The sequence below is a fragment of the Somniosus microcephalus genome, chromosome 14 (assembly GCF_052327205.1).
Source record: "Somniosus microcephalus isolate GS21.2 chromosome 14, FLI_Smic_1.0, whole genome shotgun sequence".
Classification (NCBI taxonomy): domain Eukaryota; kingdom Metazoa; phylum Chordata; class Chondrichthyes; order Squaliformes; family Somniosidae; genus Somniosus; species Somniosus microcephalus.
The window spans coordinates 75,518,701-75,541,274 of record NC_141000.1 but is presented as its reverse complement, the minus strand read 5'-3'; the positions used below and the strand labels follow the sequence as shown (position 1 = coordinate 75,541,274).

At 45.0% G+C, this 22,574-nt stretch overlaps 2 protein-coding genes across 10 annotated transcripts in view; one reads left to right on the top strand and one right to left on the bottom strand.

Moving 5' to 3' along the window:
- Positions 1–464, bottom strand: part of atg3 (autophagy related 3) — a 76,106-nt gene extending 75,642 nt beyond the window's left edge. Inside the window, exon 1 of one of the 2 annotated variants that reach the window (XM_086006705.1) lies at positions 202–464. Coding sequence is in view for 1 of the 2 variants with exons in the window: in XM_086006706.1 (XP_085862832.1) it covers positions 202–273 (72 nt within the window). In the remaining variant the exon portion in view is untranslated. The remainder of the gene's footprint in view (positions 1–201) is intronic. The other variant, XM_086006706.1, reaches the window with a different exon arrangement.
- A 106-nt stretch (positions 465–570) lies between these two features.
- The window catches only part of slc35a5 (solute carrier family 35 member A5), a 41,624-nt gene continuing 19,620 nt past the window's right edge, over positions 571–22,574 (top strand). For 2 of the 8 annotated variants that reach the window (XM_086006699.1, XM_086006702.1), the window contains exons 1-4: positions 575–694; positions 16,677–16,793; positions 18,176–18,242; positions 18,672–18,818. In XM_086006699.1, coding sequence (XP_085862825.1) covers positions 18,695–18,818 — 124 coding nt within the window. In that variant the 5' untranslated portion in view covers positions 575–694; positions 16,677–16,793; positions 18,176–18,242; positions 18,672–18,694. Of the gene's footprint in view, positions 695–16,676; positions 16,794–18,175; positions 18,243–18,671; positions 18,819–20,743; positions 20,861–22,574 lie in introns of those variants that run through there. The other 6 variants (XM_086006704.1, XM_086006703.1, XM_086006697.1 and 3 more) reach the window with 5 other exon arrangements.

Here is a 22,574-nt window from a genome sequence, read left to right as displayed (position 1 = left end):
AAGTCAGGACCTGGCCAGTCATTTCATTTCGTTCAGCTACAGCTTTGGCTGCTCGGCCAGTCAGTGCTGCCAGTAAGCAAATACCCAGTCGGCCGGCCACTCAATGCCTGAACACTCACTCAGTCCACTCAATGCTCGGTCAGAGGGTCAATGCTGTCACTAGCGTTATAGTAACCACAGGCCTTATCAAACAGCACTCACCTTAAGTACTGGCGTCAAGAACTCTGCCACTCCAAGCGCAGTGCCTTTGACAGTGTTAATGACGTTCTGCATGTCGTTAGCCTGCTCGAACTGAGCGTAGGGCTATCAGTGGTTCTCAGGCACTCTTTCCTCCCTCTCTCTCTCTCCCCCGGACTCACTCCTTCCTCAACAAGTTCCGCAACAGCACTCGCGCATGCGCGCACCCTCACCGGGGAGCGTGAGCAAGCGTGCGCGCGGCACGAACGATGCCGGTCGAAAGCTCAACGTGCGCGTGCCATGCGCGCGCGTGTCCGCATCGATGAACGTCGTGCGTGGGTGAAGGTGCGTGAGGGCAGAGGGCGTGGCGCAGGCGCAGTGTTGGGGCGGTGGGCGTTTCGCCAGCGGTTTGGCCTGATGGAGTTGTTCTCCCAGCTGTTGAGGAATGGCACTGTCTCAAAACGATGAGGAACGGTAGCCGTCTGGGGGCTTTCAGGTGAATTGTACTGTGCGGGTGGTAAGTTGAAGTCTTCTTGGTGACTGTTAGCCGTGGGGTGATTGTCTCGACAGGGGGCCTGCCTGGTTGGAACAGAGGGACGGTGGTTGGTCAGTGAGGCTGATTGTCAACAGATCGTCACAGTTCAGTACAAAAATCCGGAGCAAAGCAGCCAGACATTGATCAGTAATAACAACAGAAAATGCTGGAAAAACTCAGCAAGTCAGGCAACATCCGTGGAGAGAAATTTGAGTTGACGTTTCGGGTTTGACCCTTCTTCAAAACATTGATCAGTCCTCAGCAAAGGAACGGGAGGGTGCAGAATGATGACGGCTTTCCAGTGAAAAGAGTCCAGCTGCTGGCGAGGTGTCGCAGTATCATTGTTCTACGCTTTTATGTGTACATCTGAACCTTGATACTGTGCTATCAACTCGCTATAGGAAAATACGTTAGTCTGCAGATGATGTCATGAACTGGAAAGGGAAGTTTGAATGGTTGTTAAGACAAGGGATCTAGGATGAATATTCAAATTTTAAAAAACCACGTTCCTCGGATGGCTTAGTGGTGCAAGTTCACTGCCTGCTGTAATATTGAACCATACAAACCTGGAAATTCTTTGCTTGATTATCAGTCTGTGCACCAATGAAAGGGGGTGTTAAAATTGGTTTCAGGGTCCCTGGGAGTTGTTGGGTGGGGGGGGGAATCAAACAGTGATTTTGTATCAAATGTTGTCTGATAATGCTCCTATGAAGCGCCTGGGGACGTTTTACTATGTTAAAGGCACTATATAAATGCAAGTTGTTGTTGATGGTTTTCCAGTGATTCCTGCTGAAAAATGTCAATATTGTATGAGGATGGGATTGGTCTTGGCTGTGCTGCCCTTCATAAATAACTAGCTTTCTGATGATCTTTGGCTGTGATATCCTTCTGGTGAAATAGTCTTCTGATGCTCACTGTCTTGGCTTGCATATGAGTAACTGCAATTTCAGGGAAGTACGTGGCACCTGTGAAACTGTATCAATATCTTTAGGAGAGATGGGTGAAATTTGGAGGGAGTGATTTAAAACAAAAATTCCAAACCTATTTGGAATGTAAGCTTATTGTTGTACAGTAGTTTTGCCTACTTGATGATTTGCAGTTTTGGATTTTAAAACCCTTCCTTAGCTTCTCTGTGATGTAAGTTACTTGGGCAGCCCTGTATCCTTCCTGGAGTGGCTCCATTGACTTTAATGGAAGACAGCACTTTGGAGCAGATTAGGGACTGAACTTGAACTGTCTGGGTTAAGAATGAACATTGCTAGCGTACAATGCTGTGTGGAATAGACGAGACAAGCATGCAAATGTGCTTCTAATGAGACGGAGTTAAATATTCCATGGGTTGCTTCTGAAATCAATTATACACCGATTGACTCATACATTACAGTTGGCATACTACTAGAGAAACGTTTGGTTTTAGTTGTGGGAACTGAGGCATTAATGGGAAAGTAGCCACAGCCCCAAAAGTTGAATAATTAATATATTCTAAAACAGAAAAATAAATTACTTACATGGTTCATAGATTGTATGTCGAGGGGATAAAATAACTTATTATGGCCAACAGTTTCAGAAATAGCAAAGAAAGCTGACTAGCCTGGATTGTTGTCTTCAACCCCACTGCTGCTTAATTCTTCCTATTGCATAGCATCTATATTACCTTGAAATCATAGACAAAAATCCTCCCTGCAATCTGTAAAAGAAAGACTGAACTATGTACTGCATTCATTGTGTAACTGTTGAGTTATCAATTTGAAGAACAACTTGCATGTCTCTAATGCTCCTTGTGACAGGAAAAATATCTGAAAGCTTCACAAAAAATTGGAAGCAAAGCAGAAAAAGGAGAACAACAGATGGAGGTGAAAGCATGTTAGAGTCACAGATGGCTTTTGAAAGTAGGGAGATAGGCTGGCTAAGGGATAGAAAAGAGAGAGTTGTGATGAATGGCTGTTTTTCTGACTGGAGGGAGGTATACAGTGGAATTCCCCAAGGTTCACTACTAGGACCACTGCTGTTTTTGATATACATTAATAACTTGGACTTGGGGGTACAGGCCACAATTTTGAAATTTGCAGATGACACGAAACTTGGAAGTGTAGTAAACAGTAAGGAAGATAGTAATAGACTTCAAGAAGATATAGACAGGCTGGTGGAATGGGCAGACACTTGGCAGATGAAATTAAATGCAGGAAAGTGTGAGGTGATACATTTTGGTAGGAAAAATGAGGAGAGACCATGCACACTAAATGGTACAATTCTAAAGGGGGTGCAAGAACAGAGAGACCTGAGGGTGCTTGTGCACAAATCTTTGAAGGTGGCATGACAGGTTAACAAAGCAGTTTATAAAGCATATCGGATTCTGGGCTTTATAAATAGAGGCAGAGAGTGCAAAAGGCAGGAGGTTATGCTAAACCTATATAACCCCAGCTGGAATATTGTGACCAATTCTGGGCACCACACTTCAGGAAGGAGGTGAAGTCTTTAGAGAGGGTACAGAAGAGATTTACTAGAGTGGTTCCAGAGAGGAGAGAATACAGTTACGTGGATAGATTAGAGAAGCTGGGGTTGTTCTCCTTGAAGCAGAGAAGACAGAGGAGATAGAGGTGGTTAAAATCATGAAGAATTTAGATAGAGTAAATAAAGAGAAACTGTTTCCAATGGCTGAAGGGTCGATAATGAGAGGGCACAGATTTAAGGTGATTGGCAAAAGAACCAGAGGCGACATGAGGGAAAACTTTTTTATGCAACGAGCACATGGGAATGTTTTATTCAAATAGTGCTCAAAAGAGAAGGTGGGGGTGGGAAGAATTCAGGAAAGGGTAAATTCAAAAGCAGTAAGAGAAAAGTCAAGACTGTAGAGCGGTGTAGTAATTTGGGTAAAAATAAGCAGAGTGGGTCAGGAAGGGACAGAGAGCTTAACAAAGGTAATAGGGCACTAATGACTAAGGTGACATCAGGGAAACAGAAAAAAGTTGCAGCTAAATGCACTATATCTGAATGTGCGAAGCATTCGCAACAAAATAGATGAATTAATAGTGCAGATAGAAATAAATGGGTTTGATCTAATAGCCATAACAGAGACGTAGTTGCAATGTAACCAAGGAGGCAGTTCAGAGAAGGTTCACTAGGTTGATTCCTGAGTTGAAGGGGTTGTCTTATGAGGAAAGGTTGAGCAGGTTGGGCCTATACTCACTGGAGTTTAGAAGAATGAGAGGTGGATCTTATTGAAACATATAAGATTCTGAGGGGGCTTGAAAGGGTAGATGCAGAGAGGATGGGGTAGATTTTCCTGGAGCCGTCAGGCAGGGTTTCAGGCATGTTGGGGGGGGGGGGGGGGGGGGGAAATCCCGAATTCGGGGGTACCGACACCATCCCACCCAAAACCCGCCTCCACGTAAGTTTCAGAGGAGGTGGGTACCTGCCCCGCACTGGGACCCGCCGACCCGAGGCGGGAAGGGATTAGTGCCAATTAACTGCCTGTTAACAGGTAGTTAACAGGCAGTTTTTAGCCTAATCTCTATTTTGAGGGGTGTCGTGTGGGATTCCCGACAGCTTCAAACCACGCCAGGTTAGAGCAGTCGGGCCGTCGGGTTGAAGGACTTGGAGGGGTCGCGATGTCGGTGCTCAGGTGAGTGATGGGTGCATGAGTGCAAAGGTAAGTGTGTTTGGTGTGTCTAAAGTGTGTAAAGAAGTTTAAATTACCTGTACTTACCTTAACAGCCTTTCTTCCTCTAGGCTGCAAGAGTCCATCACTCAGCCAGAACTGAAAGCTCAACGGCTGCGATCTGTCAAAAATGACAGCCTTCAGCTTTCGGTGCCGGTGACAGTTCTAACTGAGTCTGTGTAGAAGGACTCAGGTTAGAAGTCAGACTGTCAGTGTTTGACAGCTTCAAACAGCTGTGAAACACTGATATTTTATCTGTCAAGAACTCTTGACAGATGAAATTTCAGTCTGTGACGTCACCTGTTGCCGGGTGGCCCTTAATTGGCCTGCTGAGTCCGCTGGGCGGGCTCAACAAGGTCAATCAAGGGAAAATCGCGCGGATTGGCCGGACGTCGATGTAGGCGGGACTAAAACCCAAAAGTTTTAGTCCCGCCTCCTTCCCGACAGCTTCAGGAAAATCTACCCCGAGGTTTCTCCTCGTGGGGGAATCTAGAACTAAGGGGCATAGTTTCAGAAAAGGGGTCACCCATTTAAAATGGAGATGAGGAGGAATTTCTTCTCTTAGAGAGTCGTGAATCTTTGGAATTCTCTACCCCAGAGAGCTGTGGAGGCTGAGTCAGTGAATATATTCAAGGCGGAGATAGACAGATTTTTGAAAAACAGGGGAATCAAGGGTTATGGGGAGCGGGCAGGAAAGTGGAGTTGAGGCCAAGATCAGATCAGCCATGATCTTATTGAATGGGGGAGCAGGCTCGAGGGGCCGAGTGGCCTATTCCTGCTCCTATTTCTTATGTTGGGAACTAAATAGTCCAAGATACTTGACCTTTAGAAGAGATAGGCAAAATGGAAAAGGGGTGATGGTTAGCCCTGATAATAAAGGATGGGACAAAGACATTAGAGAGAAAGGATCTTAGCTCAGAAAATCAAGATGTAGAATCAGTTTGATGGAGCTAAGAAACAACAAGGAGCAGAAAACACTGTTGGGAGTAGTTCAGAAGCTCACTAACAGTAGTTGTAGTGTCGGGCAGCGTATAAATCAGAAAAGTAAAGGTGCATGTAACAGAGGTAATACAGTAATCATGGGGGACTTTAATCTTCATATAGACTGGGCAAATCAAATTTGTAGTAATATTGTGGAGGACGAGTTCAGGGAATGCAATCAAGATAGTTTTCTAGATCAGTATGTCGAGGAACCAACTAGGGAACAGGCTATTTTAGATCTAGTATTGTGCAATGAGACAGGGTTAATTAATAACCTTGTAGTAAAGGAGCCTCTGGGGAAGAGTGATCATAATATGATAGAATTTTATATTGCGTTTGAGAGTGCTTCACTTAAATCCGAAATTAGGGTCTTAAATCTGAACAAAGGAAACTACGTAAGTCTGAGGAACGAGCTGGCTAAGGTAGACTGGGAAACTAAATTAAAAGATATGACGCTAGATAAGCAATGGGAAACATTTAAAGAAATAATTCAGAATTTACAACTATTATACATTCCATTAAGGAATAAAAACCCCATGAGAATAATGGTCCAATTGTAGCTAACGAGAATTTAAAATAGAATGAGAGTAAACTAGCAAGAGACATAAAAACAGATTGTAAAAGCTTCTATAGGTATGTAAAAAGGAAAAGATTAGCAAAAGTAAACGTGGGTTCCTTAAAGGTGGAGACAGGAAAAATTATGTGGGAATAAGGAAATGGCAGAGAAATTAAACAAATCAATCACGGTAGAAGACACAAAAACATTACGTAATTAGTGGGGAGCCAAGGGTCTAGTGAGAATGAGGAACTTAAAGAAATTAGTATTAGTAAAGAAATAGTACTGGTGAAATTAATGGGACTAAAAGCAGACAAATCCCCTGGACCTGATGGCCTACATCCTAGGGTTTTAAAAGCGGTGACTACAGAGATAGTGGATGCATTGATTTTGATCTCCCTATATTTTAGAATGGCCACCGCAGATTGGAAGGTAGCAAATGTAACCTCGCTAATCAAGAATGAAGGGAGAGAGAAAACATGGAACTATAGGCCAGTTAGCCTGACATCAGCAGTAGGGAAAATGCTAGAATCTATTATTAAGGACGTGGTAACAGGGCACTTAGAAAATCATAATATGATTGAGCAGAGTCAACACGGATTTATGAAAGGGAAATCGTGTTGACACATCTGTTAGAGTTTTTTGAGGTTGTAACTAACAGGGTGGATAAGGGGGAACAAGTGGATGTAGTATATTTGGATTTTCAAATAGCATTCGATAAGATGCCACACAAGAGGTTATTACACAAAATTAGGGCTCATGGGATTGGGGATAATATATTAGCGTGGATTGAGGATTGGTTAATGGACAGAAAACAGAGAGTAGGAATAAACGGGTCATTTTCTGGTTAGCTGGCTGTAACTAGTGGGGTACCACAAGGATCAGTGCTTGGGCCTCAGCTGGCGATACAAAGCTAGGTGGAAAGTAAGCTGTGAGGAGAACAGATGAGGGACCTGGGTATCCACGTACACGAATCACAGAAAGTTAACATGCAGGTACAGCAAGCATTTAGGAAAGGAAATGGTATGTTAGCCTTTATTACAAAGGGATTGGAGTATAAAAATAAAGAAGTCTTACTGCAATTATAGTTTTGGTCTCCTTACCTAAGGAAGGATTATATTTGTCTTAGAGGAAGTGCAACGAAGGTTCACCAGACTGATTCTTGAGATGAGAGGATTGTCCTATGAGGAAAGGTTGAGTAGGTCAGCCGTTTAGGACTGAGATGAGAAATTTCTTCACTCAAAGGGTTGTGAATCTTTGGAATTCTCTACCCCAGAGGGCTGTGGATGCTGAATCATTGAGTGTATTCAAAATAGAGATCAGTAGATTTTTGGATACTAAGGGAATCAAGGGATATGGGGATAGGGCGGGAAGGTGGAGTTGAGGTAGAAGATTAGCCATGATCTTATTGAATAGTGGAGCAGGCTCGAAGGGCCGAATGACCTACTCCTGCTCCTATTTCTTATGTTCTTATGTAACAGTAGTAAAATGGAAACATTTACGTCAGCTTGGTTCAGTTTGTAGCACGCTCATCTTATCAGATAATTTGTGATTTACATAGGTATAATCGAGGCTGATGTTCCAGTGTGATACTGAAGGAGTGCTGCACTGTAAAGGATCCCGTGACATTTGTTTTAAAGAGCACAGATCCTGGCCAACATTTCTCAACAACTGCCGCTAAAGTCTAGTCGTTCATCTCATAGCTGTCTGTGGGTGTTGCTGGTATTTGCCTAAATAACAACTTTAAAAAAAGCATTGCATAAAGTGCATTGCATAAAGTGTTTTGAGATGTTTTGACATGATAGGCACTATGTAAATGTCCTATTGTATGGAAATAGAATCCTGCTCAGTCATGGCAACAGTGGGAGGAACTTGGCAGAGATAAGGTCCTCCCCATGGGAATAGAGGAAAAGGTCATTATTTGTTTGATACTAAGCTTGTTCTAGCATTTGATTGGCTTTGTTGGTGCCTGGGAATAGGTTGATTTGCTGCAGTTGGTATGTAACCTGTGGCTAAAAGTAAAGGGAGTTTTCTGTCAAATTGAAAAGAAAAATTAGGGCTAGCTGTTAGCAGATTGGGTAGCAGTTGGATACTAAGGGAATCAAGGGATATGGGGATAGGGCCTTTCCTTTCACCTCTGGAACCTGCATTAGAATCTGATGGGTTGAAAGTTCTTTTTATTTGTTGGCTATATGAATCCTATATGAACTGAGTTTAGGCAGTCCCAGTCCAGTTCCTAGTAGGCATACAGCAAAAGTTGTCTCCTATTTGACAAATTAACACATAATTAGTAATCACAGACTGTAGGATGGTTAGTGCGGGAAATCAGAATGGGGGAATTTTAACCCCAAGAAACAGGAAGGTTTGGGTCGGGTAGGTGGTTAAAGTGGTAGAAATCTGAATCTCGCCCCCAACCTGCTTCCAACCCGCCTACCTCCGGATTTAATGGAGGAGGGGTGGGTGGCCAACCCGCTCCCAGGAGGCGGGTTGGCATTTCAAATATTATAATGAGGCTGCATGCCTCATTGTGTATCTCCATTTTAAATTTAACTCTGGGTGGCTGGGTTTCCCAGACCTCGGGGAACCCAGCAGCTAACGGAAGGTGAGGACTGCTGGATCCAGGTGATAAGTGCCTTTCCGCTCACCTGCAAGGATCCAGCACCCCTACCTTGCCAAACTCCCCACGATCTGACACTCCTCGACCCTTCCAATCTCCCCGCGACCTCACCCTTGAGGCCTCCGATCTCTGATTTCCCCCCTCTGGTCTACCAATTCCTCGCCCCGACCCTCCCTCCCAGCCCACCGATTCCGGCCTTACGACCGCTCCCTCCCAGGATCTTCGACACCCCCTCTGATCCCAGCCTTCCGACACGGGCCCCCCCACCCCGATCCCGGCCTTCCAACACCCCCCGATCATGGCCACCGAGCCCTCCCTCCCGCCTCTCTGCTCCCCAGCTGTGGCCTGGTGTTGCAGGCCTACCCGCCTGACAGCCAGCCAGCCTCTCAATCTGGCTTGCTGCATGGGGGGGAAACCGAGAGAAAAAAATGTTAACCAGGCCCTGCTGTTAAATTTGGCAGTGCCTGAGGGAAATGCGTTCTCCCGGCTTGCCCGACTGCAATCCAGCATCCCCGCTCCCTACCTGCCTCCAAGTTAAAATCCTGCCCAATATCCCACGTATGGGCAACATTTGCCTTGCAGGGGCTCCTGTGCAAAGGTTTGGTTTGGGGCCTGTACAATTTACTAGACAATGATACTAAATCTTATCTACTTAATCTGGTGTCAAATCTGCAGCAGCATCTAAGAAGAGAAAAGGATTCTGTGAACTCTTCAAATACTGACTGAGCTACTGCATTAATTCCAGCGTTTGTTGTTTAACTGCAAAGTTGAGTTCTAACTACCTGTACCCTGTATATTTCTAGCCTTTCATTCTTAGATATATTCCTCAAATGAATAGGGCCTGCGTGCTGCCCAACAGCATGGGAATAATGGGGGAACTCCCCAGCAGCATGGGACAGTAGGGAAGGAGGGAGAAATTCCCCGGCACCTTACCCCTACACTTAACTAGCCTCATACTTGCAGAAAATTAATTTTATTCTGTGTTAGTGACTAAATTATGAATGGGTGGAGAGGAGAGGGGCAGTGGAGCAGTGCAATGATAACTCAGCCTCTGCATAACTCCAGCATGGAGCCAGGATGTGACCAGCGTGTCCTGCTTGGAGTGCATTATATTTACATTTTATAGAGAAATTGATGGCAGCTCTTATTTGTAGGTGAGTCCATTGGCAGAGGCGAAGGGTTGCTGGATGGTGAGACCCATCTCCGAACACAGAGATTCTGGCAATAGGGGGTGGGGGTGTGGTGGGGGCAATAGGAGATCGGCGGGGGGTGGGGGGGTCAGGGATCGCGGGAAGTGGGGGAGTAGGAGACTGCGGAGGGGCGGAGGAGACTGCGGGGGGAGTGGGAGACTGCGGGGGGAGTGGGAGACTGCGGGGGGACGGCGGAGGGAGGGGAGATGGCAGAGGGGGGGGTGGAGGAGACGGCGGGGGGGAGTGGGAGACGGCGGGGGGGAGTGGGAGACGGCGGGGGGGGAGTGGGAGACGGCGGGGGGGGAGTGGGAGACGGCGGGGGGGGAGTGGGTGATGGCAGGGGGGGAGTGGGAGACGGCGGGGGGGGGAGTGGGAGACGGCGGGGGGGGGAGTGGGAGACGGCGGGGGGGAGTGGGAGACGGCGGGGGGGGGAGTGGGAGGCGGCGGGGGGGGAGTGGGAGACGGCGGGGGGGTAGTGGGAGACGGCGGGGGGGGAGTGGGAGACGGCGGGGGGGGGAGTGGGAGACGGCGGGGGGGGGAGTGGGAGACGGCGGGGGGGGGAGTGGGAGACGGCGGGGGGGGAGTGGGAGACGGCGGGGGGGGAGTGGGAGACGGCGGGGGGGGGAGTGGGAGACGGCGGGGGGGGAGTGGGAGACGGCGGGGGGGGGGAGTGGGAGACCGCGGGGGGGGGGGGGGGAGTGGGAGACCGCGGGGGGGGGGAGTGGGAGACCGCGGGGGGGGGGAGTGGGAGACCGCGGGGGGGGGAGTGGGAGACCGCGGGGGGGGGAGTGGGAGACCGTGGGGGGGAGGGGTGGTGGGAGGGGGCGGGGAAGACGGCGGAGCGGGGTTTGTAAAGAGGTTAGCTTGTTGGGCCTGGAGGAAACAATTCACAATTCACAATTCAAATCGCTTTATTGGCATGATAAGTTACATCTTATGTTGCCAAAGCATCAAAATACATTTATGGTTGAGCACATAAACGCAGTTCTATTCATACATTGTATAAACAGGTATATCCCTGAGTGTATAAATATACATTCGCATTGTTTATATATATTCATTTCTTAGTTTACTGGTTGTCCCTCTGTTCATGGCAAGCTGTAACATAGTGTGCCGTCAGTGTTACACAGCTTCTCTCCTCTCCCAGTAGGAATCGGAGTTTTTGGTTGTCATTCAGATTTCTGAATTCAGGGCATATTTGTGAGAATTTTTGGTAGAAATTCTCCCTGATGTCCTGATATTTTCCACAGGCTGTGAGGAAGTGCATCTCTGTCTCCACTACTCCCTGATTGCAGTGAGAGCATATCCTGTCTTCTCTTGGTAGCCTGGTCTGCCTGTGTCTGCCTTTTTCGATCGCTAGGCTATGTTCGCTAAGTCTGTACCTTGTCAAGGTTCTTCTCAGTTTGTTATCCTTTACCATGGTCAGGTAATCAGCTATGTTGTATTGTCTGTTTAGGGTCAAGTAGCAATTGAGTTTGCTTTGGGTTTTTGTTGTTTCTGCCCAATATGTCAGATATTTTTCCTTTTGCTTAGCGATGATTGTGTTGGGTCGAATTTTTTGTGTTACCCTGTCACTGTCCTGGGGCTGGTTATTGTTAGTATTGTTAGTAGTTACTTCACTGAGTCCCAGGACTAGTTGACTGAGGGTATTCTTCTTTATGGTCAGCTCTTGGCATTTCAGGGCGTCGTAGTGATAGCATTGGGGGTTGCTCATTTGTAGGTGTTTCCAAAATTTGGTGGCTCTTTTTTGGATAGTGATTAGTAATGGATATTGGCCTAGTTCCGCGCTGCATGCATTGTTTACTGTTTTCCTTTGAGTCCGGAGGATACTTTTACAGAATTCTGCATGTAGGATCTCAATTGGGTGTTTGTCCCATTTTGCGAATTCTTGTTGAGTTAGCGGTCCCCATACCTCACTGCCATAGAGTGCAATTGGTTCAATTACTGATTTGAAAATTTTGAGCCAAATGCTAATAGGGATTTCTATTTGGATTGGTTTTTTGATGGCATAGAAAGCCCTTCTTGCTTTCTCTTTCAGTTCATTCACAGCCAGTTTGAAGTTTCCCGTAGAACTGATTTTTAAGCCCAAGTATGTGTAGTTAGTGGTTTGTTCAATTTTGGTTGTTCCTACTGTGAAATTTATTTTGGGTCCCTGATGTTTGGATCTTTGCTGGAACACAAGGACTTTGGTTTTTTGGGGATTTATTGTCAGGGCCCAAGTCTGGCAGTACGACTCCAGCAGGTCCAGGTTCTGCTGTAGACCCTCTTTAGTTGGTGACAGCAGAACCAGGTCGTCTGCATAGAGGAGGAATTTAACCTTGGATTCATGTAGGGTGAGGCCGGGTGCTGTAGATTGTTCAAGTAGTTTTGCCAATCCATTTATGTAAATATTAAAGAGTGTCGGTGAGATTGGCGAGCCCTGCGTCACCCCCCGCCCCTGTGGGAAGTATTTTGTTTGTTTGTCTCCAATTTTAACTGCACATTTGTTGTTTGTATACATTGATTTAATTACATCATATGTTTTCCCTCCTACCCCACTTTCGATAAGTTTCAGGAATAAACCGTCATGCCAGATGGAGTCAAAAGCTTTCTGGAAATCTACAAAGCATGCGTAGATTTTGCTTTTGTTATGGTGAACATGTTTGTCAATTAGGGTCTGTAGGGTGAAGATATGATCGGATGTTCTATAGTTTGTCAGGAATCCAATTTGGCTTTTACTCAAGACATTGTGCTCCTCAAGGAAGTTTATAAGTCTTTTGTTTATGATGCTACAGAATACCTTCCCCAGGTTACTGTTTACGCAGATGCCTCGATAGTTGTTTGGGTCGATTTTGTCCCCACTTTTGTATATGGGCGTTATGAGTCCTTTGTTCCAGATATCAGGGAAATAACCGACACTCAGAACCAAGTTGAAGAGTTTTAGGATAGCCAGTTTCATTTTGTTGTCTGTGTGTTTAATCATCTCGTTTAGTATGCCGTCTGTCCCGCAGGCTTTTCCTGGTCGCAGGTCCTTGAGTTTTTCAAGAAGTTCTTTTTCTGTTATTATGGCGTCTAGCGGGTTTTGGTTATCTTTTATGGCCATTTCTAGCTTTTCCAGTTTTTTGCATATTTGGTGTTGCTCTGGTCTTAGTGTGTTTTTCTGGTATAATTTTTCAAAGTGGTTTACCCATGTGTCCCCATTTTGAATGGCCAAATCGTCGTGTTGTTTTTTGTGTAGTGTTTTCAAGTTTTCCCAGAAACAATTGGAATCAATGGATTCCTCCATGGAGCTGAGTGTATTCTTAATATATTGCTCTTTTTTGGTTCTGAGTGTGTTTCTGTATTGTGTTAGTGTCTGACAATAAGTAAGGCGTAATTCCTCGTTTTCTGGGTGTCTGTGTTTTTGGTTTGATATTTTTCTAAGTTTTTTCCTCATGTTATGGCAATCTCGGTCAAACCATTTTTCATAGTTTTTTGTTTTGGGTTTGTTCTTGCGAGCTTTCAAGTTTGCATTTGCTGCCAAATTATCAAAAATATTGTTTAGTTTAATAACTGCCTGGTTTACGCCTTCTTTATTGTGAGTGTATATGTTATCCAGAAAGGTGTCTAAGAGAGCTTGAGTTGATGCATTGCTAATTGTTTTCTGGTATTTTTCCGTGTCGTTTTTGGCCCATCTGTACGATTTTTTGGTGTTGTACAGTTTACTGGGTTGTGTTTCTATGTTGTTTGTTTCTGTCTTTTTGAGGAACATAGTAATTTGACTGTGATCTGACAGTGTTGTTTGTGGTTTGACTGTGAATGCTCTGAAAGAGGATGGGTCTAAGTCTGTAATCATATAGTCTACTGTGCTGCAGCCAAGAGGTGAGCAATAGGTCGATCTTCCTAGGAGGTCTCCTATGAACCTACCATTGACAATGTACAGACCCAGGTTTCGACAGAGCTGTAGTAGCTGTTTTCCATTGGTATTTGACTGCTTGTCGCAGTTATGCCTGTATGGAAGGGAAGGGATGTCAAAGTGGTTATTCCCGAAAACGTAATTGTTTCCCTGATTATTGGTGAAGTCTGGTTCTTCGCCCGTTCTTGAATTGAGGTCCCCACAGATCAACACGTTCCCCTGGGCCTGGTATTGGATAATTTCCCCCTCCATGTTGTAGAAGGTGTCCTCTTTAAAGTACGGGGAATCGATTGGGGGGATATAAAGTGCGCAAATGTAAACATCTTGGGTGTTTGAGATAATCTCCCTCTCAAGTTTGAGCCACATATGGTTTTCTCCCTTTTTTATAAATTTGATGTAATTCTTAAGTTCTGTTTTAAACCAGATCAGTATGCCTCTGGAGTCTCTGCCTTGGGTTACACTTGGTAATTTATTGGAGGGGACCACCAGCTCAGTGTACCCTTGGGGACAGCCAGCGTGTCCTTTTCCTTTATACCAAGTTTCCTGTAAAATGATAATATCTAGGTCTTTAGTTTCATCTATGAACTCTGGGGTCGGGTCCTACTCTTCACGTCTCGCACTGAAGAGCGTAGACCTTGGATATTCCAGGTCGAAATATATAATGATTTCATGTTAAGTTTGATCTTTTATTATGATAGGTTAAAGAGTGGTACGTGTTTGTCGTGTCTAAGTGTGGGGGAAAAAAAAGATCACCTCAGTTGTCCATAAAAGTTAATACAATTTGGTTACAGTTCTTTCTATTAATTAGTCCTTGATCCATAAGGTGGAAGTAGATGCTGCTGCACATCTGCTTATTGTCTCTTAATGGATTGTTTCTGTCTGAGGTATTGCGTACGTCCTGTGCATCTCTCCCTCTGTCTGGCTGGGAGCGGTCCTATTCCCCTGTGGGACAGGAGTGGTGCAGGTCTGATATTGTTGTTTTGCATGGGGATCCTCTCTGGTCTCGGTTGGTGTGTTGGTGGTCTTTGTAGTGTTCCTGATATGTACCCCGCTGATCTCTGGTGGTCGGGGGGGGGTCCTCTTGGAGTCTGGGTATGGACCCGGTTAAAAGCGACGTCCTTCAGGGCTTTAGCAAAGATCGATATTCTTTGCCTTTGGATGTGGACGTGGTCGTAAAGACATTCCTCATCGAGGGTGGGGTGTTGGGCCAGGTGTACGTTGTGGTTTGATTCGCAGTCTCTTGCTATGCTGGCATTTATCTTATGAATTGTGTTGTTGTTGAAGTCTGTTCTCGGCAATATTGTGGAAACAGTGATTCTAGTGTTTGGAAATGTACTGCTTGCCTTCCTAATCATTGCTCTGAGCGATGTTGCTACCTCTTTCTGTTGGGCCTTTAGGTCATTTGTGCCCGTGTGTATTATTATGTGTTGGGGGGAGCCTAATCTGGCTTTGGTCAGCCATCCCATGGCTCTGTTTGTTGTTGGGCACCAGATCTTTTCTACTTTACTTCTAGGGAAAAGCTTTTTCTCCCATAGAAATTTCCCATTTGAGTCTATGAGTATTACGACGTCAGCCTTGTTTGTGTTTACTGTCTGGTGGCTTTCGCTTGGACTCATAGTGTGTGTGCTGGGCTGGGGTGTCTGGTGTGTGCGTATCTCTTGTGAGCGGCTCGCTTGTGGTTTCACGGTGGTGGGGGAAGATTGCGAATCAGTATGCTGGTCGGTTTGTGTGGCACCCCTTGTATTGTGTGTCTGTTGCTTTTGTTCCGTGTGGGAGTGCAGCCATTCCGTCCGGCTCTGTCTTGTCTTATCTCTAGCCTCTGGTTGCTGGTCTAATGGTGTTATCTCTCCTCTATGGCTCTCTCTTTCCTGCAGCTCTTTCACCTGATTCCTAAGTAGATTCACCTGGTTCTCAAGTAGATTCAGCTCTCTCTTGTGTCTCTCCCTCTCCTGATTTTGTTCGTCATTCATTTTGAGGAACTCCTCTCTAAGTTTAACCATCTGTATCTCTAATTGATTAAATTTATCTTTTGGTTGTATCTGTCTGTGTGATCCCGGGGTATGTGTTTGGTCGGCCCTGGAAGGCTCACTCACTTCCTGGCTAGGCTGGTCAGCCCTGGAAGGCTCACTCACTTCCTGGCTATGCTGCTCTTCTCTTGGTGAGCTGGGAATGTTAGGGGGACTATGTGTGGCTTCCTCCCTGGTAGTTATGCTGGGGTTTGTCAGTTGTATCGTGTGGCTGTGGTTCCCTGGGGTTAGTGTCTGGTTTGAACTGTGTGGCTCGTTCACCTCCTGACCAGGCAGATTTACTCCTGGTAAGTTGTTGTTGGGGGGAGTGCGGGCCACTCCTGCTCCTCCTGGCCAGTGTTATAACTGCAGTTACCTCAAGGATCGGCCTTTCTCGCCTCCTTTTACCTGCTAGCATTCGCAAACCCTGGGAAACTGGGCTTCCATGGGTTAAAAATTAAAATCCTGTTAAAATGGAGGCACCCAGTCTCCTTAAAAGATTTTACTGACCGACCCGCCTCCAATGTTCCCTCTTTTTTTGGGGTGCGCATCCCATTAAGAGGCTGCATGGCCCATTCACAGCGCAAAACTTAACATTGAAAAAGCTGGTCCTGGGCTGCGTGGGACCGGAAGAGAGCTACAAAACTGCTCAGCTTATAGGGAACGTTGCCCGCCTCCTGAGAGCGGGTTGGTCGCCTGCCCCCAACCCACCTCTGTTCAAACCGGAATTGGGCAGGTTGGGGTCACTATTTGCTATCTTTCCAGCTCTGTTTCTAGTTATACCTTGTAAACAGCAGAGAATGCAGCATCATGCCAATTGCAGAAGGTCGGTGCAACAATTCATTCAGTGATTTATAAAGATGCTGTACACCATTTCATAAGTGTGAAAAATAATCAATAGATTAGCAAGTTTTACTAATGATTTTTAGGTTCTACTAACTGCTACTATTCAAAATTTTGTTTCGGAGCAGGAAGCCTTGTGTGGAAAATTGAATGAACTTTGGTAAAATCTTGAAACCTGGATTCTTAATAATGATATTTGTCTGTACAACTTAATTTGACTTTTTTATTACATTACTTAGGTAACTTTCAGTTTTTTGTGTAAGAGAATTTAGACAAATGGTAAAGTTTGACATGACTGGGGAGTGCCAACCACCAGACATCCATTAAGTTTGCTCAAAGGACCATCAATTTGTACAGTAAGTGCTGCATGAATATTCACATTTGTGTTTTATTCAATTTGTTTAATTAATGTTATAAAGTTTAATTTATTTTTTAATTTGTCCAAAGTCTATAATCTGCAGCATACCTCCCTCAAAAATAGAAAGTTTATCTGACAAATATTCAGAATATTTTTGACAGAAGTAGCATTTGCTTTTAAGAATTACAGTATACACATGCTTTATCTAAGTGTGACTTCAATGGAGAGAAACAATCAAGCGTGATGTAAAATGGTCTGTCGATTTGCTATTGGCTGTTTCGTGCTTTCGCTGAAGACCAGTTTGACTCCCTATGTGTTTCTCAGTTGGAGCTTGAAATGGACAAGGACATTCCAATTTACAAAGTGCCCAGATCAAAAAACTTTTACACTTTTTAAACTAGACTTTATGGCCTTAAAGAGACAGCAGAATAGTACATTCTGCATGACATGGTATATAACACTTCTGCCCTGATAAGCAGTGCATCAGCCAACTTATCATCAGCACTGTTGTGCAAGATGCGATCACTACTTAAAATGTAAAAGAAACAGATAACGTAGAATTGTTTTTAACAAAGCATGGCATTGAGAGTATTGATTCAGATCATTTTTAAAAATTTTATTTTGCATCAGCTTGCCTAGGTTACACCAGTGAGCTTCCTAAGTGATGGTCCCTCAAGACATTCTGGCTTTCATAGACAGAACCTTTATTGGTCTCTTTCTTTCCTACTTGATGCCTTCCCACTCTCAAAAAGATTTTTTAAAATGTGAGACCTTTTTGAATCCTAATTAGAAAGCAGTATGTATCCGATAATGCAGCCTCACTTCTCTCTGGTTACTAGCAGATCTCATGCTCATTTCTCACAGTAAGTCAGAAGTTTAATAAGAACATAGGTTTTGTGCCAAGTAATTGACGAATAGTATTACCAGGGACACTGACTGACTTATCAGCATTGGGGGCAGTTTTGGGATCTAGCAGCACTGGGAAGGGGATGGAGTCTGACAATATGATGATGGGGTTTGAGGATCTAGCTATAGTCTTTGGGGATGGTTCTGGGATCAGGGAATGCTGGGAATAGGGGCTAGGTGTTTTTGAGCACTGGGATTGGAGGGGGGGTGTGGTCTGAGGCAGAGGGTTCAGGAGCACTGAGGAAGGGTTTTTTTATAACTTTAGGGCTAAATGCAGAGTTTGTTATTATTGAGGGATTTCTGGAATAAGGAATTTCAGTGTTAAATTGTGACAATAGGAAGTTAAGTTTGTGTTAGAAAAAACACAATGAAAATTCTAATCGATTCATGTAAGATTCTAATTAATGTAATTTAAATGTATTTTCTGATTTTTTTTTTCACCAATTTTTTTTCTCCTCCCCTTCTCTTCTGCAGACTTCACAACATTGCTCAAGTATGATTCCATAGTTGCTGATTTCACAATTGCATAAGAGCCTTGACGGTGAGTGTTGTCAGATTATATGATTACAGGAGGCATTGCAGGTGATCCCAGTCTTGCTTTGAACAACATCCACATGTGTGCTTCCTGCATGCATCACTGATTAGCAGGCAGGATCAGGAACTCTGACTTTCTTTTAATTCCCCTGCTTTTTCCTAAGCGAGGACAAAAGCCAAATGTACTATCCCTGCATTCACCCTGGCTGACATCTGTTCAATATAGGCTGGGAATTGAACACGAGACCACCTTTGGTCTGTAGAGTTTAGTAACTCGCTGAATAAGCTTGCTGCGTATCAAATAATTCACTAAATGTTAAGTGATATTTCAAAACTTGGTTGAGAAAAGTTGAAATTGTACAATTGTATTTTTGACAACTACTTTAGGTAGACTGGTCTCTAAATATCTGTACCTTTTGTATTTTGTTGTTGTCAGGTACTCAAATAACGGCGTTGGAAATGGTATCCAAATCCTGTGCTTCCTTTTGTTCCCGTTCATTAGCGTATACACTGGTGTTGGGTGTGGTGTACATCGTCCTTGGCTGCAGTCGGATTCTCCTAATGAAATTTTCTGCTAATGAAGGTGCCAGGAATTGTTCTGTTTACTTTTCTAAACATTTAATCACATAAAACATGATATTCTGAAATGTAACCTTGGAAGTTTTATTTGTAGTCTGATAACAACATGTCCATTTGAATGTCATAGGGAGGGAGCGGGGCGCATGTTTTTGAGATTGTGGGGGAGGAGGGGGGAAGCCCGGAACGCAGAGGTCCTGCATGAAATAAAATGTCTTGCTTCGTTTCCCACCGGGCAGCTGGCTAGATTGAGAGGCTGGCCGGCTGCCGGGTGGGAAAGCCAGCGGTAGAAAGCCGCAGCTGAGGACCACTAGGAACAGGCACTGGAAATCGGAAAAGATCGGGACATAGTTGGGGGGAGCAGTCAGAGTGTGGCAACGAGGAGGGAGGGTGGGAAGGAATGATCAGGGCATAGTGGTGGTGGGGGAGGTTGGAAGATTGTGGGGAGAGACGTAAAGATCGCGGGGCAGAAGGCGGGGGGTCGAACCAGCAATCGGGAGGGAGGGAGAAATCGTGGGGAGGGAGGCTCGGGATCACCAGTTTGGAGGGTGGGTTGGCAGATTGCGGGGCAGAAGGCGGGGGACCGAACCAGCTATTGGGAGGGAGAAATCGCGGGAGGGAGGCTCGGGATCACCAGTTTGGAGGGTGGGTTGGCAGATTGCGGGGAGGGACGTAAAGATCGCGGGGCAGAAGGCGGGGGGTCGAACCAGCTATCGGAAGGGAGGGAGGGAGAAATCACGGGGAGGGAGGCTCGGGATCACCAGTTTGGAGGGTGGGTTGGCAGATTGCGGGGAGGGACGCAAAGATCGCGGGGCAGAAGGCGGGGGACCGAACCAGCTATTGGGAGGGAGAAATCGCGGGAGGGAGGCTCGGGATCACCAGTTTGGAGGGTGGGTTGGCAGATCGCGGGGAGGGACGTAAAGATCGCGGGGCAGAAGGCGGGGGGTCGAACCAGCTATCGGAAGGGAGGGAGGGAGAAATCACGGGGAGGGAGGCTCGGGATCACCAGTTTGGAGGGTGGGTTGGCAGATCGCGATGGAGTCAGCCGATCATGGCAGAAGATTTGGTTCAGGGGCCGGGGGGGGGGAAGCATTCCTTGCCTACAAGCAGTGCCCTAAAAAGCACTTGCCTGCTTGATCCAGCTGCTCCCACCTCCCTTTAGCTGCTGGGCTTACCGAACCCTGGGAAACCTGGCCGGCTAGCGTTAAATTCAAATGCCTGTCAAAATCTGGTAGCCTTATTAACATATAATCGCAGACCTGCCTCTCCAGAGCGGGTTACTCTGATGCACCCAACTATGCCGCAGTTAAACCAGAAGTAGGCGCATTCGCCGCGGGTTGGTGTTGGGTTTCACACATTTGCCGTTTTAACCCCGCGACCCTCCCACATTTTGGGGAAAAGTGCATTGAATTCTCAGTCTAATGGAGGAACAGAGATTTAGGGGTGCAGATATATAGGTCGTTAAAGTGTTTTCAATAGTGATGGAGAGAGGGAAAAGTGGTGTAGTGACGCTATTAATACAGCATTCTAATGTTAGGATGCTCTAAGGGGTTATGTTAAGACAGAATGCATGTAAATAGAGCTACGGATATGGTTCAATATTTGGTGTGCATTATGATATATTTGTACAAGATAATAGCTAGGCTCACCTGTGAGCAGTTTTGGGTGCCCTGTTATAGAAAGGATATTAAAGCTATAAAAAGCGTACAGCATAGATTCACCCGTCTATGAAATCTTCTTTTACCAGTACTTTGCTTTCTGCCCTCCAAGCAACTCTATTTTAATGTGGTTACCGTCTCCTTAAATCCATGTGACATGTTCCATCTATGCCATAAATCTTTAATGTTGTACCTGATCAAATTCAATTTGAAAATCCATATAAACCACATTAATTGCATTTCCTCATCTTTCCTCTCATTATTTCTTCAAAAGAATTCCGAGATTAGTCAAGCATGACCTGCCTTTTAGAAATTTCTGCTGACTGGCTCTGATTAACTCATGTTTCTCCAAGTTGATTGAAAAACCAAATTTAAGAACAGTGAAATGGAAGTGAGTTGGAATTTTATTTAAGAACAACAATTATGAGTGCTTCTTGTGATGCATATTGTGTGATTATTTGTGTAGCATGTGCATATAATCATAATTGTGGATGAGGAGTGTAAGTTACTTGATAATGGTTCAATTTTGCTGCAATTACAATTCTTAATATATGAATGTTGAAAAATAAGACTACACAATTAGTTTATCACTCAATTGGTTTATTAATGAAACCATTAAGATTTTCTTTCCCTCAATTAAAAGAATCTTTGTTTTAGGAATAATTGTAATGTTTAGACCTGCAACTAAAATGTTCAACAAAGAATTAAAATTAGCTCGTGTTTCCAAAAATATTACTTTTCTCCTGCCATTGATGATTGCAGCTCTGAGATTTACCCATTGACGCGTTCTTTGACATCTCAGCACAATTGTGATCCTTAATTCTGTGCACCAGTGACAAATACTTGAGATGCCTGTGCTGTTCCTTTCCTTCAGCTACACCCTCATGTTGTGCTACTTTACAAAAGTAAAATCTCAAGAAATATACTTACTGCCATCTAGTGTTCAAATGTAAAATTGTCTTAAGAAATAGGACAGCAAACTAAAGTAGCTTCACAATTATTAGTGACTATAAAATAATTATTTCTGAGAATTCTAGTTTATAAACATGATGACTTTTTGTCTTGACCTTCTAGCTATAGCAGTTGCTTACACTGAAGGAAGAATTTAACTTCTTATGACTGGAAATACCTTCTCTTGCAGACAACAAAGAAAAGCAATTGCTGCAGTATTCAGACATAGAGGCACAGAAGGAGGTCATTCGGCCCATCGAGTCCATGCCAGCTCTCTCTAGAGCAATCCAGTCAGTCCCATACCCCCGCTCAATCCCCGTAGCCTTGCAAGTTTATTTCCCTCAAATGCCTATCTAGTCTCCCTTTGAAAACATTGAGTGTCTCCGCTTCCACCACTTCCGTCGGCAGCAAATGCTAGGTCGTCACCACTCGCTGCGTAAAAAAGTTTTTCCTCACATCCCCCCTGTATCTCTTGCCAAAAACCTTAAATCTGTGTCCCCTAGTCCTTGTACCATCAACTAGTGAGAACCGCCTTTCCCCGTCTAGCCTGTCCAAACCTGTCATAAACTTGTACACTTCTATGAAATCACCCCTCAACCTCCTTTGCTCTAATGAAAACAAATCCAGTTTCTCCAACCTGTCCTAGGAGCCAAGATCCCCCATCCCCAGAACCATTCTGGTAAATCTCCTCTGCACCCTCTCAAGGGCCTTCACATCCTTCCTAAAGTGTGGTGACCAGAACTGGAGGCAATACTCCAGTTGTGGCCTAACCAGCGCTTTATAAAGATTCAGCATAACTTCTCTACTTTTGTACTCAATACAGTACCTCTATTTATGAAGCCCAAGATCCCATATACAGGAAACTTTGTGCTATCCGGAAGTTGAATGTCTGGCAACTTTGATCTAACGGCAGAAATCAGCAGCCGTTTTGGTTAGGTTTTTTTTCTGCTTTTCACAGGCAGGCTCTGGAAAGCTTCAGAGACGCTTCCAAGCTACTGGGCCGAGTGTTTACAAGCTGTTGCTGAGCAACAGTGTTTGTGGTCAGACACAGCAGGCTCTAGAAAGCGTCTCTGTATCTTAGCAACAGCTTCAGAGACGCTTCCAAGCCACGGGCCGAGTGTTTACAAGCTGTTGCTGAGCAACAGTGTTTGTGG